Source organism: Neoarius graeffei, chromosome 20 (genome assembly GCF_027579695.1).
Source record: "Neoarius graeffei isolate fNeoGra1 chromosome 20, fNeoGra1.pri, whole genome shotgun sequence".
NCBI classification, from domain to species: Eukaryota; Metazoa; Chordata; class Actinopteri; order Siluriformes; family Ariidae; genus Neoarius; species Neoarius graeffei.
The window spans coordinates 23,213,217-23,238,107 of record NC_083588.1 but is presented as its reverse complement, the minus strand read 5'-3'; the positions used below and the strand labels follow the sequence as shown (position 1 = coordinate 23,238,107).

General features: G+C 42.6%; 1 protein-coding gene across 4 annotated transcripts; it reads right to left on the bottom strand.

Moving 5' to 3' along the window:
• Positions 1-7,748: 7,748 nt before the first annotated feature.
• On the bottom strand, positions 7,749-24,888 carry LOC132869211 (uncharacterized). Of its 4 annotated transcripts, none has more exons than XM_060902544.1 (4): positions 24,713-24,888; positions 23,840-24,453; positions 9,044-9,184; positions 7,749-8,941 (listed from the first exon to the last, which is right to left on the bottom strand). In XM_060902544.1, exons 2-4 carry the CDS (start codon positions 24,440-24,442, stop codon positions 8,066-8,068), a joined length of 1,620 nt encoding a protein of 539 aa, XP_060758527.1. In that variant the 5' UTR covers positions 24,443-24,453; positions 24,713-24,888; the 3' UTR covers positions 7,749-8,065. The 4 variants fall into 4 exon arrangements, with proteins under 4 accessions (XP_060758527.1, XP_060758529.1, XP_060758528.1 ...); XM_060902546.1 differs by having other exon boundaries at positions 24,751-24,888; XM_060902545.1 differs by having other exon boundaries at positions 24,759-24,888.
• Between the last annotated feature and the right edge of the window lie 3 nt (positions 24,889-24,891).

The following is a 24,891-nucleotide window of genomic DNA, read 5'->3' as shown; positions in this document are numbered from 1 at the left end:
TACTTGTGTGAGGCAGGATTTTCAAAAATGACTGCGCTCAAAACGAAATATCGCAATCGTGCGCAAATTGAGGATGACTTGAGACTGTGCTTGTCAAACATTTCGCCAAGAATCGAGGATCTTTGTAAGGCAAAGCAGGCTCAGGTCTCGCATTAACACAAATGCAGATCACAAAGGCACAGTAAAAAGTAAAACCTAAATTCACGCCTGGTCCCAATTCCCAATGATATCAATAGCCAGCTAATGATAAGCCTAATAAAATACCTAATAAAAACACTAATAATAATAATAATAATAATAATAATAATAATGATGATGCCTATTAATAATAATAGCATAATAATAATAATAATAATATCAACAACCAACAACAGCAATAATAATAATAATAATAATAATAATAATAGGCCTAATAATAATAATAATGCCTGAAAGAACATAAGTCTTGTACTACTGCCAACAGCTTAGTAATGATAATAGGCCATAATAATCTCATCTCATCTCATTATCTCTATCCACTTTATCCTGTTCTACAGGGTCGCAGGCAAGCTGGAGCCTATCCCAGCTGACTACGGGCGAAAGGCGGGGTACACCCTGGACAAGTCGCCAGGTCATCACAGGGCTGACACATAGACACAGACAACCATTCACACTCACATTCACACCTACGGTCAATTTAGAGTCACCAGTTAACCTAACCTGCATGTCTTTGGACTGTGGGGGAAACCGGAGCACCCGGAGGAAACCCACGCGGACACGGGGAGAACATGCAAACTCCACACAGAAAGGCCCTCGCCGGCCCCGGGGCTCGAACCCAGGACCTTCTTGCTGTGAGGCGACAGCGCTAACCACTACACCACCGTGCCGCCTGGTCATTTATTTATTGAGGAAAATAATCCAATATTACATATCTGTGAGTGGCAAAAGTATGTGAACCTTTGCTTTCAGTATCTGGTGTGACCCCCTTGTGCAGCAATAACTGCAACTAAATGTTTCTGGTAACTGTTGATCAGTCCTGCACACTGCCTTGGAGGAATTTTAGCCCATTCCTTCATACAGAACAGCTTCAACTCTGGGATGTTGATGGGTTTCCTCACATGAACTGCTCACTTCAGGTCCTTCCACAACATTTCGATTGGATTAAGGTCAGGACTTTGGCTTGGCCATTCCAAAACATTTAACTTTATTCTTCTTTAACCATTCTTTGGTAGAATGACTTGTGTGATTAGGGTCATTGTCTTGTTGAATGACCCACCTTCTCTTGAGATTCAGTTCATGGACAGATGTCCTGACATTTTCCTTTAGAATTCGCTGGTATAATTCGGAATTCATTGTTCCATCAATGATGGCAAGCCATCCTGGCCCAGATGCAGCAAAACAAGCCCAAACCATGATACTACCACCACCATGTTTCACAGATGGGATAAAGTTCTTATGCTGGAATGCAGTGTTTTCCTTTTTCCAAATATAATGCCTCTCATTTAAACCAAAAAGTTCTATTTTGGTCTCATCCGTCCACAAAACTTTTTTCCAATTGGCTTCTGGCTTGTCCATGTGATCTTTAGCAAACTGCAGATGAGCAGCAGTGTTCTTTTTGGAGAACAGTGGCTTTCTCCTTGCAACCCTGCCATGCACACCATTGTTGTTCAGTGTTCTCCTGATGGTGGACTCATGAACATTAGCCAATGTGAGAGAGGCCTTCAGTTGCTTAGAAGTTACCCTGGGGTCCTTTGTGACCTTGCTGACTATTACATGCTTTGCTCTTGGAGTAATCTTTTTTGGTCGACCTCTCCTGGGGAGGGTAACAATGGTCTTGAATTTTCTCCATTTGTACACAATCTGTCTGACTGTGGACTGGTGGAGTCCAAACTCTTTAGAGATGGTTTTGTAACCTTTTCCAGCCTGATGAGCATCAACAATGCTTTTTCTGAGGTCCTCAGAAATCTCCTTTGTTCGTGCCACGATACACTTCCACAAACATGTGTTGTGAAGATCAGACTTTGATAGATCCCTGTTCTTTAAATAAAACAGGTGCCCACTCACACCTGATTGTTATCCCATTGATTGAAAACACCTGACTCTAATTTCGCCTTCAAATTAATTGCTAATCTTAGAGGTTCACATACTTTTGCCTATCACAGATATGTAATATTGGATCATTTTCCTCAATAAATAAATGACCAAGTATAATATTTTTGTCTCATTTGTTTAATTGGGTTCTCTTTACTTTTAGGACTTGTGTGAAAATCTGATTATGTTTTAAGTCATATTTATGCAGAAATATACAGTGGTGCTTGAAAGTTTGTAAACCCTTTAGAATTTTTTTTCTTTCTGCATAAATATGACCTAAAACATCATCAGATTTTCACACAAGTCCTAAAAGTAGATAAAGAGAACCCAGTTAAACAAATGAGACAAAAATATTATACTTGGTCATTTATTTATTGAGGAAAATGATCCAAAATTACATATCTGTGAGTGGCAAAAGTATGTGAACCTCTAGGATTAGCAGTTAATTTGAAGGTGAAATTAGAGTCCGGTGTTTTCAATCAATGGGATGACAATCAGGTGTGAGTGGGCACCCTGTTTTATTTACAGAACAGGGATCTATCAAAGTCTGATCTTCACAACACATGTTTGTGGAAGTGTATCATGGCACGAACAAAGGAGATTTCTGAGGACCTCAGAAAAAGTGTTGTTGATGCTCATCAGGCTGGAAAAGGTTACAAAACCATCTCTAAAGAGTTTGGACTCCACCAATCGACAGTCAGACAGATTGTGTACAAATGGAGGAAATTCAAGACCATTGTTACCCTCCCCAGGAGTGGTCAACCGACAAAGATCACTCCAAGAGCAAGGCGTGTAATAGTCGGCAAGGTCACAAAGGACCCCAGGGTAACTTCTAAGCAACTGAAGGCCTTTCTCACATTGGCTAATGTTAATGTTCATGAGTCCACCATCAGGAGAACACTGAACAACAATGGCGTGCATGGCAGGGTTGCAAGGAGAAAGCCACTGCTCTCCAAAAAGAACATTGCTGCTCATCTGCAGTTTGCTAAAGATCACGTGGACAAGCCAGAAGACTATTGGAAAAATGTTTTGTGGACGGATGAGACCAAAATAGAACTTTTTGGTTTAAATGAGAAGTGTTATGTTTGGAGAAAGGAAAACACTGCATTCCAGCATAAGAACCTTATCCCATCTGCGAAACATGGTTGTGGTAGTATCATGGTTTGGGCCTGTTTTGCTGCATCTGGGCCAGGACGGCTTGCCATCATTGATGGAACAATGAATTCTGAATTATACCAGTGAATTCTAAAGGAAAATGTCAGGACATCTGTCCATGAACTGAATCTCAAGAGAAGGTGGGTCATGCAGCAAGACAACGACCCTAAGCACACAAGTCGTTCTACCAAAGAATGGTTAAAGAAGAATAAAGTGAATGTTTTGGAATGGCCAAGTCAAAGTCCTGACCTTAATCCAATGGAAATGTTGTGGAAGGACCTGAAGCGAGCAGTTCATGTGAGGAAACCCACCAACATCCCAGAGTTGAAGCTGTTCTGTACGGAGGAACGGGCTAAAATTCCTCCAAGCCGGTGTGCAGGACTGATCAACAGTTACCGCAAACGTTTAGTTGCAGTTATTGCTGCACAAGGGGGTCACACCAGATACTGAAAGCAAAGGTTCACATACTTTTGCCACTCACAGATATGTAATATTGGATCATTTTCCTCAATAAATAAATGACCAAGTATAATATTTGTGTCTCATTTGTTTAACTGGGTTCTCTTTATCTACTTTTAGGACTTGTGTGAAAATCTGATGATATTTTAGGTCATATTTATGCAGAAATATAGAAAATTCTAAAGGGTTCACAAACTTTCAAGCACCACTGTAGAAAGTTCTAAAGTGTTCACAAACATTCAAGCACCACTGTATGGGTTGGAAGGTCTGGTGTCTACAAACTTTGTCATACAGTGGAGTATGCTATTTGGAGAGAATGTACCTCTTTGTATGTTGCAATAATGTAAATAAAATTGCATTATTCAAATAAATTAATAAAAAAACAAATTAACTAACTCATGCAAATTTGGGCCCCACCCTGGAAACTTTATTTTTCAAGTTTACGGAAAGGGTGGAGACTAGCAGAATTTGAGTGTGGACACAAGCCAGTGTTCTCCATAGGATTAAAATAAAGCCCTAACTTTTGGGTGGCCACAGGCCACCCTATGCACCCTGTAGGGTGGAGAGTACGTAGGTGTGTGGGGGGAGAGTAGAAGAGGGACTTTCCCCTCTTTCATTTGGGGGGGCTCCCCTGGAAAACTTTGAAAAAAGGGAGCCCATTTGGTGGCATCTGGTGACTTTTAGGAGCGTTTTATGGTGGCACTGACATGGTCACTTTTTACTGTTAACATGGTTGAAAAGGTTGCTGCAACAAGTGGAGGTATGTGATGCTGTTGTTTGCAGCATGGGGTTCATATGAGCAATAAAGTCATCATTTGACAACATAGTATATAAGCACAATCCTCTTAAATTGCACGACCTCATTTCCTTTCCTTGCTTACCTTCCTCACTTCATAACTCGTCCCTATGAGGATGCAAGTCATTCTCTGCTTCATGTATTGATTGTGTTCAGTTGGTTATCTCCCATCTTTGCTAGTAAGAGACATTTTGTGATTTTAGCCTTGCTTCTACTTTTCTTTATTTGTCCCCCCCCCAAAAAGATTATACTAGTGCATCTCAAACAATTAGAATATCATGAAAATGTTCTGTTTTCATAATGTAATTCAAAAAGGTAAACTTTCATATTCTATATTCGTTGCATGTAAAGTGAAATATTTCAAGCCTTTTTTGTTTTAATTTTGATGATTTTGGCTTATAGCTCATGAAAATCAGAAATCCAGTATCTCAAACTATTAGAATATTTCCTAAGATCAATCAAAAAGGATATACAATACAGAAATGTCCATCTTCTGAAAAGTATGTTCATTTATACATTCAATACTTGGTTGGGGCTCCTTTACCACGAATTACTGTATCAATGCAGTATGACATGGAGGCGATCAGCCTGTGGCACTGCTGAGGTTTTATTGAAGCCCAGGTTGCTTTGATAGTGGCCTTCAGCTTGTCTGTATTTTTGGGTTGGGCGTTTCTCATGTTCCCAGGGATGAGAATGAAAAATATTTAAAAAGTCTGAAAAAACTGGGGCGGGGCCCATGGCCCAGGGGTTCCAGGGGCTAATGATTTTTGGCTATTTTTTTTTTTTTTTTTACCCCAAAACCATTAATTTTATCAGCAAAAAGTTGCAATTTTGGAAATAAATTCCCCTTCTTGGTGGACTACCAGGTGAAAGAGATTAATATGGTACAAGAGACTTGTTTTTAATCAATTCACATTTGATTATTTTTTGAAATCAATGCACCTTTTAATATAAATGAGCTCTACAGTATTATATTTCTGCATTTTTGCTATTCATGTCTTTGAATACTCTAATCCTTTAAAATGAAGTGCAAACCAGAAAAAAAGTTCTATCCTATAATTCTCTTAAGCTTTCTTCTGATGTTATCATGGTAGCAGGAGGCCTTGCATATTAAGCAGGCAGCATTCAACATCACTCATCACTTCCCTTTCAACTGTTGTGTGTACTAACTAGGTTTTATCTGGACAGGATGTTGTGTAATGTAATACATATACCATATGGTCAATTTGAAGATCAAGATGGTGATTTTGAGTTAAAGAACAGGCATGTACAATTGGCATTACATATTGGAAATTTTTTTAAATCAAAAACTATAAGTTCATCTCGGCCTAAAAAATTTGGGCAGATGCTCCCGCGCGGCACATACCAGCAATTCCCCCCGTCCCCATGAAATGAGCAATAAGTAGGAGAGTTATGCACGGTGTCATACCTAAAATTTTATCAGAAATATAGATATGATACTATGATTCTCCCCAACATGCTATATTAGACAAGCTAACCTCATTTATAAAAGAAACACACTTATATATGACGTGTATTTGACATATATATATATATATATATATATATATATATATATATGATGTATATTCATACATTGTTACTTTATGGAAATCTTCAATAAGTTTGGTCTTTTCATGCCAGCCTGTTGTAGACCTAAATATAATGCACATGAACTGACACTCCTCACCTCAACATGTCCTTTACAATCATTTAAGCCACCATGGGCAATGCTGAAATCACTGCTGCAAACAGTACATCGCGCGAAACTGTCATTATTGTTGACCCTTATTAGACAGGGAGATTATTAGACAGGGATATTATAAGACAGGGAGAGTATTAGACAGGGAGGTTATTAGACAGGGAGATTCTTTTGTGTAATCTGAGGTGAAGTGGGTTTTGTACTTTGTTTTTTTGGGGCGTGCGCGCTCTCTCTCTCTGCCATGCCGATCCTGTAGGCTGCACTGACTCAACTGAAAACTCCGGTCCTTGAGAAAACGGATAAAAGCCCACCCACACTGAAAGCTGATTGGCTTATTTTGCTGAGTAACCCAATCAGGATGCTCTTTGTCTGGCATGCACTACATGAACAGGCACACAGTCTCCCTTGCGCGCGCACATTCTAAGATGCGTGATGCAGACCTTAATGTTGCGCGTGCACGCTCTTGCTCGCTTCTATCAATATGCAGGAGACTCCCGGAAGTTCCAGGAGACTTGGGATGTCTGCGTTATAAGGTGACCACAGATCGTTAATCATACCACCCCCCGAAAATTTCTCAACGGATTTACATCGATCTCAAAAACGATCATTTTGGTCTGAAGAACTCGGAAATCCGCCGATCGGCGGAAAATTCTCATCCCTGTGTTCCTCTTGACAGTACCCCATAGATTCTCTATGGGGTTCAGGTCAGGTGAGTTGGCTGGCCAATCAAGCACAGTAATATCATGGTCAGCAAATCATGTGGTAGTAGTTTTGGCACAGTGAGCAGGTGCTAAGTCCTGCTGGAAAAGGAAATCTGCATCTCCATAAAGCTTGTCAGCAGACGGCAGCATAAAGTGCTCTAAAATCTCTTGGTAGACGGCTACATTGACTTTGGACTTGATAAAACACAGTGGACCAACACCAGCAGATGACATGGCACCCCAAATCATCAGAGAAGTGGCTTGATATTCGGAATGTGACAGTTGTAGCTCCTTTCCTGAAGATGTCTGTGCGTGGTGGCTCTTGATGCACTGACACCAGCCTCAGTCCAATTCCTGTGAAGCTTTCCAAGTTCTTGAATTGACTCTTCTTGATAATCCCCTCAAGGCTGCAGTCAACCCTGTTGCTTGTGCACCTTTTCCTGCCAGCCTTTTCAGCAATGACCTTCTGTGGCTTACCCTCCTTGTGGAGGGTGTCAATGAGCATCTTCTGGATAACTGTCAAGAATTTTTAAAATAGAATTTTTTTAGTTTATGTGTAATGAGTCTTGAATATATTCAATTTTCACTTTCTTAAATAACTGATGGAAAATATTGATCTTTCATGATATTCTAATAGGAGTATATGAAACATCTGTGTTTTGTCATTGGAGTGCTGGGGAGGGTAGATGGGATCTCCACACCATTTTACTTTTTTTGATGTAGCACCAGAATCTAGACTGAATCATAAGAATTCTTCAGTTTGCAATTGATACTTATTTAAATATTTAATCTGTAACTTTAATTGGAAAGCACTTTTAACATTTAAATCTTACCATAAATTGATCACTTTGGCTTTACTCTATAGTTATGTATACAAGAAAACAGTCAAGTTTTATTTTGCTTTCATAACACTAAACTTGTAAAAAAACAAAACACCCCCCCCCACACACACATACACACGGTGAATAAAAAGAACGACTTCAACTTCAAAATATTTAAAATGTCCTTGTACTGTGTGGCCACTGGCCCATTCTTAAAAGTTGTACAAAAGTTTTCACTAGGTGTCCACTATTGCTGAAGCTACAGTACCATAAAACAATCCACTCTAAAATTAATCAAAATTCAGCAAGGAAGATCAGAAATACAAGAAACACAGAGGTGTATGTCAATTTCTGCAGCCTTTTAAACATTTTCTATTTTGACAATTGTCAGCTGGGCATCGTGCACAGAAATAGCTTCAGTAGAAGACTGACTTGAAGACCTGCAGGCTTGAAAAGCTCTATCTGTGCTTGGTGAAGCCATTTCTGCTGATTTGCTGTCCATCCCTGCATAAGTGTCTGTGTGAGGCTGTGTGTAGCTGACTATCTCGGGTGCAAATGTTTGTGTTTGTGACTGTGTAAATGGTGGTGAGTGTGTCCGGTTGAATGAAAGAGAGTCAGAAGTTTGAAAGCCATTTATAGCAGCTGAACTGAGACCGTCCAGAGAAAATGACTCAATGTTATCAAGAGTGGATCCATCGATTTCGTTGTATCTGGATTGGGCTTGGCTGCACAAACTGGTGCCTTGGCTGGGGGTGAAGGTACTCTGGCTGTAAGAGGCTGAGGACAATGGGCAAGAGGGCATTGTGGGAGTTGTACTGTGCTGAAAGGCACAGAGTCCCTGTTTCGTTGCTAGTTTCTGCAAGGTGTTGAGGATCTGCCTTTGGACCTGTGTCTGCTGGGTCTGCTCCCTCTCCAGACGGCCCTGCTGCTCTACCATCATCCTGAGAGCCAAGCCAAGGCTGCGCACTTCAGAAGCCAGAGACTTGACCTGTTCCTGCAGTGCACTTAGTGTTCCCGTGTCCACATTACTCTGCTGACTTGGAGGGGACTGCTGCTGCTGACTGGTTGGAGCCTGGGCCCTGACAGATGAACTGGCATTCTGTGGTCCAGTATTTGACTGTCCTGGCACAGGAATCCGAATGCCAACACGGGGTGACTGTTCTGTCGAGCGGGTGGGCATATTTGCCCGTTGCTGACATCCTTGTCGAAAAAGGTTGGTTCCTGGTTGGAGTCCCCTCTGGGAAATATAAATTTGTTTTATTAAGTTTGAAATACATTCAGGGCAATATGAAACATAAGGGGCAATGCTAATATAGTGATAAGAGATGTGATTACTCACCACAGATCGCGTAGATGTTGGGTTGAATGAGGTTGTTTGAGGCAACGGGACCTTCCTTCCTTCTGAGTAAGGGAAACAAGATTGATCTCTTCTCACTAATGACACCGTCTGTTGGGCAGTTTGGGGGCCATTGTCCCGTACCTATAAAAAAAATTCCTAGGTTTGTCATAAGTTGCATCATTTAATAGGTGCACCACTCCTGCTGTGATTTATCATTTAATGCCAGTAACACAGCAAAATCCACTATTAGTCTGATCTGAAATTTCAACAACTCTGACTACGTGTCACCCTGCTTCAGCACCACCACCACCTATTCGCCCACAAGCTAACTTTCCCCCAATCACATGATAGCTACCAAAGGGCACCCCCTTTGGGTGTGTCTAACATATGCTTGCTCTGAGACATATGAAGTCAGCCAACCACATCTTTCTCATGCTACATCACAGGACAGTGTAACACACTTGGAGGAAAGCACCATCTGCCCTCTTCTGCATGCATGAGCTTGCAGGTGCCAGTGACTGGCTAGCAAATGACAGAGGAGATGCATTCTTTCCCACCCAGAGAGCATAAAAAAAGCTTACTCTCTCTACCCACAGCCAAGGATGGCTGTGGCATCATTAGGATTCCAGGTTGCAATCTTAAATGATGGTGTGAACAATTTTCTGTTCTACAACTTGGGAGCCATGCATGACTGCTGTTTCTCATGGAAAGTCAGCTACACTGTTTGGCTAAGCCTACAACATGTATTACAATTCTATTGCTTCAGTACAACTTAACTGGGTTAAATTATTGACTTAATACCAATTAATTAATACCATCAATAACGACAGAATGCAAGGCATGACATTGACCAATGAAGGTCACTGCCTGCTTGGGTGCGTTTGCTTTATGGATGGGTTACTGTTTAATAGGGTTCATCCACTCATGCCATCCAGGGCCTTATAACTGGTATATATACGCGCGCGCGCGCGCACACACACACACACTTGTTTGCTTGTTGGACTTTTGAAGGTAATACATACATCAGTATCCATTTTTAAAAATATAATAGCTACATATAGTAGTACCATAGCACACTGACTTCTGGTTAAACAGTAACTAGGCATAAGAAGAAGAAGAACTTTATTCATCACACGCTTGTGAAATTCCTCTCTGCATTTAACCCATCTGAAGCAGTGAACACACATGCGTGCACATACGTGAGCAATGAGCACATACATACATACCCAGAGCAGTGGGCAGCCATGCTAACAGCATCTGGGGAGCAGTTGGGAGTTAGGTGCCTTGCTCAAGGGCACCTCAGCCCAAGGCCACCCCATGCTAACCTAACCGCATGTCTTTGAACCGTGGGAGAAACCGGAGCACCTGGAGGAAACCCATGTAGACACAGGGAGAGCATGCAAACTCCACAGAGAAAGGCCCCTGCCAGCCACTGGGCTTGAACCCAGAACCTTCTTGCTGTGAGGCGATCATGCTAACCACTTACACCACCGTGTCACCCACACCGCCGTGCCGCCCAAACACACCCAAGGAGGCAGTGACTATTTCATTGGTCAAAGTCGTACCTTGCATTCTATTGGTTGGTGAATTTTGATAGAGTCGTATCACAAAAATCCAACAGAGAGAGCAGAAATCTGTAAGCAGAAGATTTGTGAGCATACAAAGCAGTATCAGCATGAGCAGTGGCTATCTAAGAGAGAGGTCAGGGTTTTTGAGAAGAAGCACAGCAAATGTACATGCAAGTAGGGGCAATTTGAGAGACAGCAGGGGAAACATTGCAAAATCTCTCTCTCATTAGCTCTAGCCGCTTTATCCTGTTCTACAGGGTCGCAGGCAAGCTGGAGCCTATCCCAGCTGACTACGGGCGAAAGGCGGGGTACACCCTGGACAAGTCGCCAGGTCATCACAGGGCTGACACATAGACACAGACAACCATTCACACTCACATTCACACCTACGGTCAATTTAGAGTCACCAGTTAACCTAACCTGCATGTCTTTGGACTGTGGGGGAAACTGGAGCACCCAGAGGAAACCCACGCGGACAACATGCAAACTCCGCACAGAAAGGCCCTCGTCGGCCATGGGGCTCGAACCCGGACCTTCTTGCTGTGAGGCGACAGTGCTAACCACTACACCACCGTGCCACCGCCCCAACAACATTCTGTAGGGCAAATAAAATTTATAGCTGGCATGATCTTATTGAAATGGGATTACACAGTGAGCAGACTGTTACAGCTGAGTTTCTCCATTCCCACGACATCCCACTGGATATTGCTAGGCCCCCCGGTGCTCCATGGATTACCATCCCCATGGAAAGACGACAAAGGTGGTGCAGGGAGAGGAGGCAAAAGCGAGGCTGCAGAGCCGGTGTGCTGGCGAGGCTATGAAGGCGGCCACGTAAACCACTGCTCCCTAGTGTTTTTCTCACCAATGCCAGATCTCTATCTAACAAGATGGATGAACTGGAACTACTGGTTGCAATGAACATCATCATGAAAAATAGCTGTATCCTGCTCGTCACCGAGACCTGGCTTCACTCATCCATTCCAGACACAGCTGTCAGGCTAGCAGGCCGTACATTACACCGGCATGACAGGACCAGAGACTCCAGTAAGAGCAGAGCAGGGGGGTTATGTATTTATGTGAACAACAGCTGGTGTACCAATACTAAGACTGTTAGTAGTCACTGCTCTCCGAACCTGGAGTATGTGACACTTAAATGCAGGCCCATATATCTTCCTCGGGAGTTTACTATTGTCCTGGTAACTGCTGTGTATATTCCACCAGATGCTAATGCTAGCTCGGTCCTTGGATGTTTACATGAAATCATTAGCAGTCAGTCAACAGAGTATGTATCCTGAGGCTGTTCACATCATGGCAGGGGACTTTAATCATGCTGATTTAAAGAAAGTACTCCCTAAATTCCATCAGCATGTCAAGTGTGCTACGAGGGGAGCAAATACACTAGACAAGGTCTATTCTAACATGGACAAGATGAAGGAGATGATAGTGGACATGAGGAAGCAGTGGAGACCTCATCAGTCACTGTTCATCTGGGAGCTTGAGGTGGAGAGGGTGAGCAGCTTCAAATACCTGGGTGTTCACATCAGTGAGGACCTCACATGGACACTTAACACCATACAGCTGACTAGGAAGGCTCAACAGCAACTGTACTTTCTGAGGAGGCTGAGGAAGTTTGGTATGTCGCCCAAAATCCTCAGCAACTTCTGCAGCTGCGTGACTGAGAGCATCCTGACCAACTGCATCACTGTGTGGTATGGCAGCGCTACAGCTATGGACCGCAAACGCCTGCAGAGAGTGGTGAAGACCACCAAAACTCCACTGCCCTCTCTGCAGAGCATCTACCACTGCAGAGTCCACAGGAGAGCTGCCTCCATCCTCAAAGACCCCACCCACCCCCAGCACAGACTGTTCACACTTCTACCCTCAGGCCAGAGGTACAGAAGTGTGAAATGTAAGACTGTCAGACTAAAGAACTCTCTTTCCCACAGCCATCAGACTCCTGAACAGCTGACAGGAGTCAATAACCATGGACTACCTCCCTGTAAACTGTCCTTGACTGTTTACATCTGTTTGCACATTACTGCCCTTTTTGCTGCTGTTCCTTGACTGTTTACATCTGGTTACATTGTTTACACATTTGCACATTACTGTCCTTCTGCTGCTACGTCCGATCACTCCCTTATTTTTGTATACACTACCTATTTTGCACTACATTTATCTTTATTTTGTACTATACTGGGTGTTTTGCTTTTTTTTGCACTATATTGCCTTTACTTTGTATTACTTCTTCCGCCTATTTATTTATTTGTAATTGGCATTCATGGTGGACAGCAAACTCAGAATTTCATTGTGCAAGAGGACATGACAATAAATACTTTGAACTTGAACTTATCAAGATGGGCTTCAGGGCAAAGTCACTACCACACCTGGGCCAGTCAGACCACACGTCCCTGTTCTTGATCCCGGAATATACCCCCCTCATGAAAAGTGCTTGGACCATATCCAGAACTGTTAAAACGTGGCCCAAAGGTGCCTCTCAACAGCTGCAGGACTGCTTTGAGTCAACAAACTGGGATGTTTTCGAGCATCAGGACTTACAGCAGTACACAATAGCTGCCCTGGGATGCATCAAGTTCTGCACAGACAATGTCACTGTGGATAAGTATATCCAGCATTATCCCAACAAAAAGCCCTGGATGACAAAAAAAGTGCAGAGCCTTCTCAGGGAGAGGAACATCGCCTTCAGGTCTGGCGATAGAGCATTATATAGTGCTACCAGAGCCAATCTGAAGAGAGGCATCAGAGAGGCCAAAGCTGCTTACAGGAGGAGGATAGAGGACTGCTTTCAGAGCAACAACTCCAGGCAGGTGTGGCAGGGGGTCCAGCACATCAACTACAGACCCAGCAATCTCATACAGTGGGGAAAATAAGTATTTGATACACTGCCGATTTTGCAAGTTTTCCCACTTACAAAGAATGGAGAGGTCTGTAATTTTTATTGTAGGTACACTTCAACTGTGAGACAGAATCTTGAAAAAAAAAATCCAGAAAATCACATTGTATGATTTTTAAATAATTAATTTGCATTTTATTGCATGAAATAAGCATTTGATCACCTACCAACCAGCAAGAATTCTGGCTCTCACAGACCTGTTAGTTTTTCTTTAAGAAGCGCTCATATTCTCCACTCATTAATTGCACTTGTTTGAACTCGTTACCTGTATAAAAGACATCTGTCCACACACTCAATCAATCAGACTCCAACCTCTCCACCATGGGCAAAACCAAAGAGCTGTCTAAGGACACCAGGGACAAAATTGTAGACCTGCACAAGGCTGAGATGGGCTACAGAACAATAGGCAAGCAGCTTGGTGAGAAGGCAGCAACTGTTGGTTCAATTATTAGAAAAATAGAAGAAACTCAAGATGACGTTCAATCTCCCTCGGTCTGGGGCTCCATGCAAGATCTCGCCTAGTGGGGTATCAATGATCATGAGAAAGGTGAGGGATTAGCCCAGAACTACACGGGAGGACCTGGTCAATGACCTGAAGAGAGCTGGGACCACAGTCTCAAAGATTACCACACACTACGCCGTCATGGATTACAATCCTGCAGCGCGCACAAGGTCCCCCTGCTCAAGCCAACACATGTCCAGGCCCGTCTGAAGTTTGCCAATGACCATCTGGATGATCCAGAGGAGGCATGGGAGGTGGTCATGTGGTCAGATGAGACCAAAATAGAGCTTTTTGGTATAAACTCCACTCGCCCTATTTGGAGGAAGAAGGAGGAGTACAACCTCAAGAACACCATCCCAACCATGAAGCATGGGGGTGGAAACATCATACTTTGGGGGTGCTTTTCTGCAAAGGGGACGGGATGACTGCACTGTATTGAGGGGAGGATGGATGGGGCCATGTATCGCGAGATTTTGGGCAACAACCTCCTTCCCTCAGTAAGTGCATTGAAGATGGGTCGTGGCTGGGTCTTCCAGCATGACAATGACCCGAAACACACAGCCAGGGCAACTAAGGAGTGGCTCCGTAAGAAGCATTTCAAGGTCCTGGAGTGGCCTAGCCAGTCTCAAGACCTGAACCCAATAGAAAATCTTTGGAGGGAGCTGAGACTCTGTGTTGCCCAGCGACAGCCCCGAAACCTGAAAGATCTGGAGAAGATCTGTATGGAGGAGTGGGCCAAAATCCCTGCTGCAGTGTATGCAAACCTGGTCAAGAACTACAGGAAACGTCTTCTTTTGGCTGCTCCTGATTAGGGGTCGCCACAGCGGATCTTTCGTCTCCATTGCTCCCTGTCTTCCGCATCCTTCTCTACCACACCTGCCACTTTCATGTCCTCTCTCACCACATCCATGTATCTCCTCTTTGGCCTTCCTCATTTTCATTTGCCTGGCAGCTCCATCCTCAACATTCTCCTTCCCACATGCTCTACATCTCTTCTCAGGATGTGCCCATACCATCTCAGTCTCCTCTCTCTTAGCTTAATTCCCAAGCTCTCTACATGTGCTGTCCCTCTGATGTACTCGTTCCTTATCCTGTCCAACCTTGTCACTCCCATCGCAAACCTTAACGTCCTCAACTCCGCCACCTCCAACTTTGCCTCCTGTCTCTTTGTGAAGGGTACGGTCTCCAATCCATACATCACAGCTGGTCTCACTACTGTCTTATACATCTTACGTTTCACTTTTGCTGGGACTTTCCTATCACAAATGACTCCCGAAATCCTTCTCCAACTGCTCCACCCTGCCTGCACTCTCTCTCACCTCACTATCACAGCCCCCATTTTCCTGCACAGTTGACCCCAGGCACTTGAATTCACCAACTTTCTTTACGTCTGCTCCTTGCATCTTCACTACACTCTCATCCCCATTCTCATTGATACACATGCATTCTGTTTTGCTCCTGCTCACCTTCATTCCAATGCATACCTACAGGAAACGTCTGACCTCTGTAATTGTAAACAAAGGTTTCTGTACCAAATATTAAAGTTCTGTTTTTCAATTGTATCAAATACTTATTTCATGCAATAAAATGCAAATTAATTATTTAAGAATCATACAATGTGATTTTCTGGATTTTTTTTAGATTCTGTCTCTCACAGTTGAAGTGTACCTACGATAAAAATTACAGACCTCTCCATTCTTTGTAAGTGGGAAAACTTGCAAAATCGGCAGTGTATCAAATACAACCCCGATTCCAAAAAAGTTGGGACAAAGTACAAATTGTAAATAAAAACGGAATGCAATAATTTCAAATCTCAAAAACTGATATTGTATTCACAATAGAACATAGACAACATATCAAATGTCAAAAGTGAGACATTTTGAAATTTCATGCCAAATATTGGCACATTTGAAATTTCATGACAGCAACACATCTCAAAAAAGTTGGGACGGGGCAATAAGAGGCTGGAAAAGTTAAAGGTACAAAAAAGGAACAGCTGAAGGACCAAATTGCAACTCATTAGGTCAATTGGCAATGGGTCATTAACATGACTGGGTATAAAAAGAGCATCTTGGAGTGGCAGCGGCTCTCAGAAGTAAAGATGGGAAGAGGATCACCAATCCCCCCAATTCTGCGCTGACAAATAGTGGAGCAATATCAGAAAGGAGTTCGACAGTGTAAAATTGCAAGGAGTTTGAACATATCATCTACAGTGCATAATATCATCAAAAGATTCAGAGAATCTGGAAGAATCTCTGTGCATAAGGGTCAAGGCGGGAAAACCATACTGGGTGCCCGTGATCTTCGGGCCCTTAGACGGCATGCTTCTGTATTGGAAATCACAAAATGGGCTCAGGAATATTTCCAGAGGACATTATCTGTGAACACAATTCACCGTGCCATCCGCTGTTGCCAGCTAAAACTCTATAGTTCAAAGAAGAAGCCGTATCTAAACATGATCCAGAAGCGCAGACGTCTTCTCTGGGCCAAGGCTCATTTAAAATGGACTGTGGCAAAGTGGAAAACTGTTCTGTGGTCAGACAAATCAAAATTTGAAGTTCTTTATGGAAATCAGGGACGCCGTGTCGTTCAGACTAAAGAGGAGAAGGACGACCCAAGTTGTTATCAGCGCTCAGTTCAGAAGCCTGCATCTCTGATGGTATGGGGTTGCATTAGTGCATTTGGCATGGGCAGCTTACACATCTGGAAAGACACCATCAATGCTGAAAGGTATATCCAGGTTCTAGAGCAACATATGCTCCCATCCAGACGACGTCTCTTTCAGGGAAGACCTTGCATTTTCCAACATGACAATGCCAAACCACATACTGCATCAATTACAGCATCATAGCTGCGTAGAAGAAGGGTCCGGGTACTGAACTGGCCAGCCTGCAGTCCAGATCTTTCACCCATAGAAAACATTTGGTGCATCATAAAACGGAAGATATGACAAAGACCTAAGACAGTTGAGCAACTAGAATCCTACATTAGACAAGAATTGGTTAACATTCCTATCCCTAAACTTGAGCAACTTGTCTCCTCAGTCCCCAGACGTTTACAGACTGTTGTAAAGAGAAAAGGGGATGTCTCACAGTGGTAAACATGGCCTTGTCCCAACTTTGAGATGTGTTGTTGTCGTGAAATTTAAAATCACCTAATTTTTCTCTTTAAATTATATATTTTCTCAGTTTAAACATTTGATATGTCATCTATGTTCTATTCTGAATAAAATATGGAATTTTGAAACTTCCACATCATTGCATTCCGTTTTTATTTACAATTTGTACTTTGCCCCAACTTTTTTGGAATCGGGGTTCTACTTATTTTCTGCACTGTAGCTGATGGTGACTCATTGGCAGAGGAGCTGAACCACTTTTTCGACCGCTTTGAGGTGGAGACACAACAGCCAGTCTCATGGTGGAGCATGAGGTGAGGTGCATGCTGAGCACGGTAAACCTGCGGAAAGCTGCAGGACCTGATGGCATCTCAGGAAAGGTGCTGCGGGTCTGCGCAGATCAGTTGGCTGGGGTCTTCACCAAGATCTTCAATCTGTCTCAGGCTGCCATCCCACCCTGCTTAAAGTCCTCCATAATCGTCCCCCTCCCAAAGAAGAACACCATTATGGCCCTTTTCCACTACCCTTTTTCAGCTCACTTCAGCTCGCTTCAGCTCACTTCAGCCCGACACGGCTCGCATTTCGACTACCAAAAACCAGCACGACTCAGCTCGTTTCAGCCCTGCTTAGCCCCTAAAACTCGCACCGTTTTGGAGTGGGGCTGAAGCGAGCCAAACCGTGCCGACTGAGGCTGGGGGCGTGAGCAGACACTCCCCTGTGCACTGATTGGTGAGGAGGAGTGTCCTCACATGCCCACACGCCCCGCGAGCGCGCTGGGATCTGTAAACACCGTAAACCCGGAAGAAGAAGAATTACGAATTACGAGAATTATGAAGTCTTATGCGCCTCGCCTCATCTATACGCTCTTGCCAGTATCTGTTGGCGTTGTCGGTGACAACAAGCCACAGCACCAAGACCAGCAACACTAACGACTCCATGTCTTCCATGTTTATTGTTTACTATTCGGGTCGTGAGACTACCGCTGAAAAGATCACTGAATCAGTGACATACAGAGCATCGTGCACGAGTTCGCGGAGCGCAAGGCTCGTCGTATGCCCTTCAAATAATGCGCGCAGTAGGCTATTGATGTTTTATTATGAGCCATGTACAGTATGTCGCCGAATGTTTTTTTGTTTCTGAGTTACATGTTCGTTTGAAGGACTTAATGTACAAAATAACATAGTTGCACCCCGTAGTGTTGAAATTGGTAAACACAGTGCATTCAGTGAGGTTTGCACCGCCCTCCTTTTATTTCTGACTCTTCCTGTCACCGTTGCAACCTCTGAGCGCTCATTCGTATGCCCTTCAAATAATGCGCGCAGTAGGCTATTGATGTTTTATTATGAGCCATGTACAGTATGTCGCCGAATGTTTTTTTGTTTCTGAGTTACATGTTCGTTTGAAGGACTTAATGTACTAAATAACATAGTTGCACCCCGTAGTGTTGAAATTGGTAAACACAGTGCATTCAGTGAGGTTTGCACCGCCCTCCTTTTATTTCTGACTCTTCCTGTCACCGTTGCAACCTCTGAGCGCTCATTCGTATGCCCTTCAAATAATGTGCGCAGTATAGGCTATTGATGTTTTATTATGAGCCATGTACAGTATCCTAATGTTTTTTGTTTCTGAGTTACATGTTCGTTTGAAGGACTTGATGTACTAAATAACATAGTTGCACCCGGTAGTGTTGAAATTGGTAAACACCGCAGTTGCGGACATTTTGTAGCCTAAAATGATGTTATGATAAGCTTTAATAAAGGGCCCGGTCATTTGCCCCGCCCCCGGCCCGGCTCTGACTTGTTCCGCCACTGTCACTGATGTCACTGTTTGCGCTGCTTAACGACATCACATGACGTCCACCCACTTTCGCTAACTCCACCCAATGTGTCCACCCACTTCCAGCCAGCACGGTTCAGCGCGGTTGTAGTCGAAATGCAACTCCAACAGCCCCGCTCAGCTCGGCTCAGCTCGACTCAGCTCGACTCGGCACGGCACGGCTCAGCCGCGTTTGTAGTGGAAAAGCGGCAATAGTAGCTTTAACGATTACCAGCCAGTAGCACTTACACCCATCATTATGAAGTGTTTCAAGAAACCGGTCCGAACTTAAATTATTTCACACCTCTCACCCAGGTTTGACCAGTTTGCCTACAGAGATAATAGGGCTACAGAGGATGCAGTAGCCATGGCTCTCCACCTTGCTTTGTCCCATTTGGAGCAGCAGGGGAGCTATGTATGGCTGCTCTTTGTGAACTTCAGCTCCGCCTTTAACACCATCCTCACAAACAGACTGGTGACCAAACTTACAAACCTGGGAATATCCCACACCGTCTGTCATTGGATTAAGGACTTCCTCACTGATCGCTCCCAGAGAGTGAGAGTAGGCTCCTACATTTCCTCTGCCCTTAGCATCAGCACTGGCTCCCCTCAGGGCTGTGTGCTGAGCCCCCTACTCTCAGCCCCTACTCCCCCTACTTTTTTGCACCAAGGGTTGCATTTAATTTAATTGTATTTATTTACAACGACCAAAGATATTCTAAATTTCTAAATCCCATCTCTCAGGTTCAGTGCTAATGAGATTATGAAACACTCCCTTTTATCATTTGTACCCAAAACATTCTCCTTCTTGAAAGCATGTCTAATTACTATCTTCATCGCTGCTAGATGATGCATTCATTCACTCAGGAAACTACTGACAGTCGTGGTGCAAACCCAGCATGAAACAAGCATGAAACAGAATGTGACAAGTTAAAAAATTTGCATCAGACTCCGTATGCATACATATTTTTTGCATTTTTGCATTGCAATTTCTATCATATCTGGTGTGTAAAGGCTACAAAAATACAAAAACAATCTTAAATGGGAAAGAGCTCTTGTGCAATTGACTGTACAAATAGATTTAACAAGAAATCAGAGCTCTTTTTTTTTTTACAGGCTACTAAAAGCTAAAGAAAAGAGAAAAGGAGGTAGTGGTTTCCTGTTTAAGCCTGACTAAAGTTTTCACAAATGTTCATAAATGATTAAGAAATGGCCTAACTTTAACAATTTATTTTTTTTATTTAAATGAATATTTAAATTGATAAAGAATAAGAAAATAAATGTTGCTTTTTTTTTGTAATAAAATTTTCTTAATTGATTTTTTTTTTCAAAAATATCATGGGAATATCAAGTCATGAACCTAATAGCCTGAATCGAATCATTACATGCCTAGCACTTAAGGAAATATGATTTAAGCTTCTTATGTATCTGTAATCATTGCTTGAGGCCCAGGGACTGTGTGTTGCCTCTCTTTTGCTCATTTTCTTGCAAAAAATCACCATGACCAAAATAAAGACTGGAACACAGGGAGACTTCACATCTGCATTAGATGTACATCATCATGGTTAAAATTACCTACTGATGTGTATCTCTGAAATATATTTGTTATAATAAGTAATTAAATAATGATTACCTCCAGATGCCGCAGGAAAGCAATGGACATTTCAAAAGACTCTTCACACCCCGGTCATTGTCTCTTCCAGCTTTTGCCATCAGGCAAGAGCTACAGAGCAATGAAAACCAGGACAAACCGCCTAAAAAACAGTTTTTATCCCAAAGCAATCACGGCTTTAAACTCAAATGTGCAATAGAACTATTCTTGGCCAATGTGCAATATATATGGGTGTATATTTCTTCTTATCAGTGCAATCTGTGTACATACAGAACCAAAACAATTCTGTTTGTACTATTTTAAGTGCAATCCGTGTACATATAGAACCATACAATAGATTTCTGTTTATATTCTGTTTATACCATTTTACCAGTGCAACTCTGTATACTTTACTATTTATTTTTATACTTTATTTGTTCTCCCCCCTTTTTTCTTCTTTCTTTCTATAACTCATAATGAGTCAACAGCACCTTCAATTTCGTTGTACCTTTGGAAAAGTGACAATGACAATAAAGACTTATTTTAATTTTGTTATATTAGAATTACCAGTGGCTTTTACCAGGTAACAGCAAATTAGAAGCAACAAGTATATTTTCCCTCACTTAAAAAATCCATAATGGTGTTATTGCATTGTACATCAGCTTTTGCTTTGGAGTTAGATCAAGATGACATCACCTCTTCCATCCCTCTACATTTTTTGTTAACCATTTGCAATGGCCATTATTGCCTCAGGATATGCAAGCTTTTGTATCTTTCTTTAATTAACCTACTTTATGACTGTAATTTTTCTCCTATTATTTCCACTCATAATACTCAAGAAATTTTTGCATTGTCTTTGGATATACTCTCACTGTTCACTTTAATGATAACACCTGCTCACCTATGCAGTTATCCAATCAGCCAGTCATGTGGCTAAAACATGGGCAACAACAGCAGAAGACCACATCAGGTTCTACTCATGTCAGCTATGAATAAAAATCTGAGGCTATCATGGGCACCAGCTCACTGAAACTAGACAGCTGAAGACTGTAAAAAGATAATGTCATTTTATTATCTAATCTTGAACTGTCCAGTTTGGGTGAACCTGTGCCATAAATGGTCTTCTGCTGTTATAGCTCACTGATGGCAAGGTTCAATGTTTTGTGCATGCTATGATGCTTTTCTGCTCTCCGTGATTATGATTATATGAGTTACTATATCCTTCCTGGCAGCTGGAACCAATCTGGCCATTTTCCTCTGATCTCTCTTATCACCACTGTGTTTCCACTCACAGACCTGTCACTCACTCAATGTTTTGTTTGTTTTTTCACCATTCTATGTACAACCCCGATTCCAAAAAAGTTGGGACAAAGTACAAATTGTAAAGAAAAACGGAATGCAATGATGTGGAGGCTTCAAAATTCCATATTTTATTCAGAATAGAACATAGATGACATATCAAATGTTTAAACTGAGAAAATGTATCATTTAAAGAGAAAAATTAGGTGATTTTAAATTTCATGACAACACCACATCTCAAAAAAATTGGGACAAAGCCATGTTTACCACTGTGAGACATCCCCTTTTCTCTTTACAACAGTCTGTAAACGTCTGGGGACTGAGGAGACAAGTTGCTCACATTTAGGGATAGGAATGTTAGCCCATTCTTGTCTAATGTAGGATTCTAGTTGCTCAACTGTCTTAGGTCTTTTTTGTCGTATCTTCCATTTTATGATGCGCCAAATGTTTTCTATGGGTGAAAGATCTGGACTGCAGGCTGGCCAGTTCAGTACCTGGACCCTTCTTCTACGCAGCCATGATGCTGTAATTGATGCAGTGTGTGGCTTGGCATTGCCATGTTGGAAAATGCAAGGTCTTCCCTGAAAGAGACGTCGTCTGGATGGGAGCATATGTTGCTCTAGAACCTGGATATACCTTTCAGCATTGATGGTGTCTTTCCAGATGTGTAAGCTGCCCATGCCACATGCACTAATGTAACCCCATACCATCAGAGATGCAGGCTTCTGAACCGAGCGCTGATAACAACTTGGGTCGTCCTTCTCCTCTTTAGTCCGAATGACACGGCGTCCCTGATTTCCATAAAGAACTTCAAATTTTTATTTGTCTGACCACAGAACAGTTTTCCACTTTGCCACAGTCCATTTTAAATGAGCCTTGGCCCAGAGAAGACGTCTGCGCTTCTGGATCATGTTTAGATGCGGCTTCTTCTTTGAACTATAGAGTTTTAGCTGGCAACGGCGGATGGCACGGTGAATTGTGTTCACAGATAATGTTCTCTGGAAATATTACTGCATTTTGTGATTTCCGATACAGAAGCATGCCCGTATGTGATGCAGTGCCGTCTAAGGGCCCGAAGATTACAGGCACCCAGTATGGTTTACCGGCCTTGACCCTTACGCACAGAGATTCTTCCAGATTCTCTGAATCTTTTGATGATATTATGCACTGTAGATGATATGTTCAAACTCTTTGCAATTTTACACTGTCGAACTCCTTTCTGATATTACTCCACTATTTGTCGGTGCAAAATTAGGGGGATTGGTGATCCTCTTCCCATCTTTACTTCTGAGAGCCGATGCCACTCCAAAATGCTCTTTTTATACCCAGTCATGTTAATGACCTATTGCCAATTGACCTAATGAGTTGCAATTTGGTCCTCCAGCTGTTCCTTTTTTGTACCTTTAACTTTTCCAGCCTCTTATTGCCCCTGTCCCAACTTTTTTGAGATGTGTTGCTGTCATGAAATTTCAAATGAGCTACTATTTGGCATAAAATTTCAAAACGTCTCACTTTCGACATTTGATATGTTGTCTATGTTCTACTGTGAATACAATATCAGTTTTTGAGATTTGTAAATTATTGTATTCCGTTTTTATTTACAATTTCTACTTTGTCCCAACTTTTCTGGAATTGGGGTTGTAAACTCTAGAGCCTGTTGTGTGTGAAAACCCCCAGGAGATCAGCAGTTTTTGAAATACACAAACCAATCCATCTGGCACCAACACCCATGCCACAGTGAAAGTCACAGAGATCTGATTTTTCCCATTCTGATGTTTTATGTGAACATTAACTGACACTCTTGACAGAAGCTCTGTATGATATTATGCATTGTGCTGCTGCCACATGATTGGATGACTGGCTAACTGCATAAATAAGCAGGTATTAATGCCTTCCTATTAAAATAGATAGTGGGTGTAGAAAGTGATTCATGATCATATTTTTGTTACACCAATATTCAATGAGCCCATATGAAAAACAGAGTGGACTACATACCCTTGCTCTGTGGAATAAAGCCTTGTCTAGAAGCCTTTTCCGAGCCACAAGGACTGGGTTTGCTGGTGAGGGTGTGTATCTTCTCCTTGAGAACGGTCCTGCCATTGCTCCTGAGCGTACTGTGTGTACGGCATCGTGGTGGGTATTCTGTGCCAGTGAGGTGACACTGACGATTCGGACATCCTCGTCTTTCCTGTCTCCCTGCTGCGGCTCCTGGCTAGTTGGACCTGGCCCAGAAGAGTGTCCCCTGGGTTCTGGAGCTACCCCACTCTGTCCTGAGGAGTCTGAAGAAGATGAGAAGCCAGCAACATGGGCAGCCTCACGAAGCAGATTCCTTAGTTGCTGCTCATTCCAGTTACTGTGTCTCGGTTCCCCTAGCCCCATATCCCTTGATCCCGAGGCTGTTGTAGGTCCACCATTCCCGGACATGGGAGTATCATTTTGCCTGCCTCTTCCATGAAACTCTTTCAGGAAGAGGTAAATTGCCTGTGCAGATACTTTGATGTTTTCCAGCTCCAGCACAGCTTTGATCTTGCGGAAGCTTAGGCCTGCTTCACGCAGTTCCACAACCTTGCGCTTGGCAGCGTCATCCAGCCTGCCCATGGCACCCTAGTCTTTTTAGAGTACACAAAGGTTCAGAGTTTCCGTTACAAGATTCCAGCTAAGATACAACGTTACATATTTCACATGCGTATTTTAACAAAGACATCTCTACACAGACAGTATAACCAACACAACTGTAATAAACACTGGAAAGCACGCTCTTGGATCGGGTTATTTTAACGAAGATTAGAAAGATACATAAAATAAAAGACAATAAACACTAGTTTGTCGACCATTAAAGCAATCTTAGCCCGTTGGCTAAAACGGTACCTTGGTGCTCGTTCGTCAGTATTACGTAGCTTCTTTACCTGCTCACCTAATGAAATGCCTCCACTGCAGATATATTTGTGTATAAGAAAGAGCTTCTACTCTTATAAAATGACAAAAAAAAATGTATGTGCTTACATAAAGAGCTCAGGTGGTGAGAAACATAAACATAGTCAATCAAA

Bases quoted from the DNA above. Each gene is read 5' to 3' on its own strand.
- LOC132869211 (XM_060902544.1), bottom strand. From the start codon at position 24,442: ATGGGCAGGCTGGATGACGCTGCCAAGCGCAAGGTTGTGGAACTGCGT. The intron at 9,185-23,839 runs GTATGTAGTCCA...TTTTTTTTATAG, and splicing joins CTTTATTCCACAGAGCAAGG to GTACGGGACAATGGCCCCCA. The intron at 8,942-9,043 runs GTGAGTAATCAC...TATATTTCCCAG, and splicing joins CAACATCTACGCGATCTGTG to AGGGGACTCCAACCAGGAAC.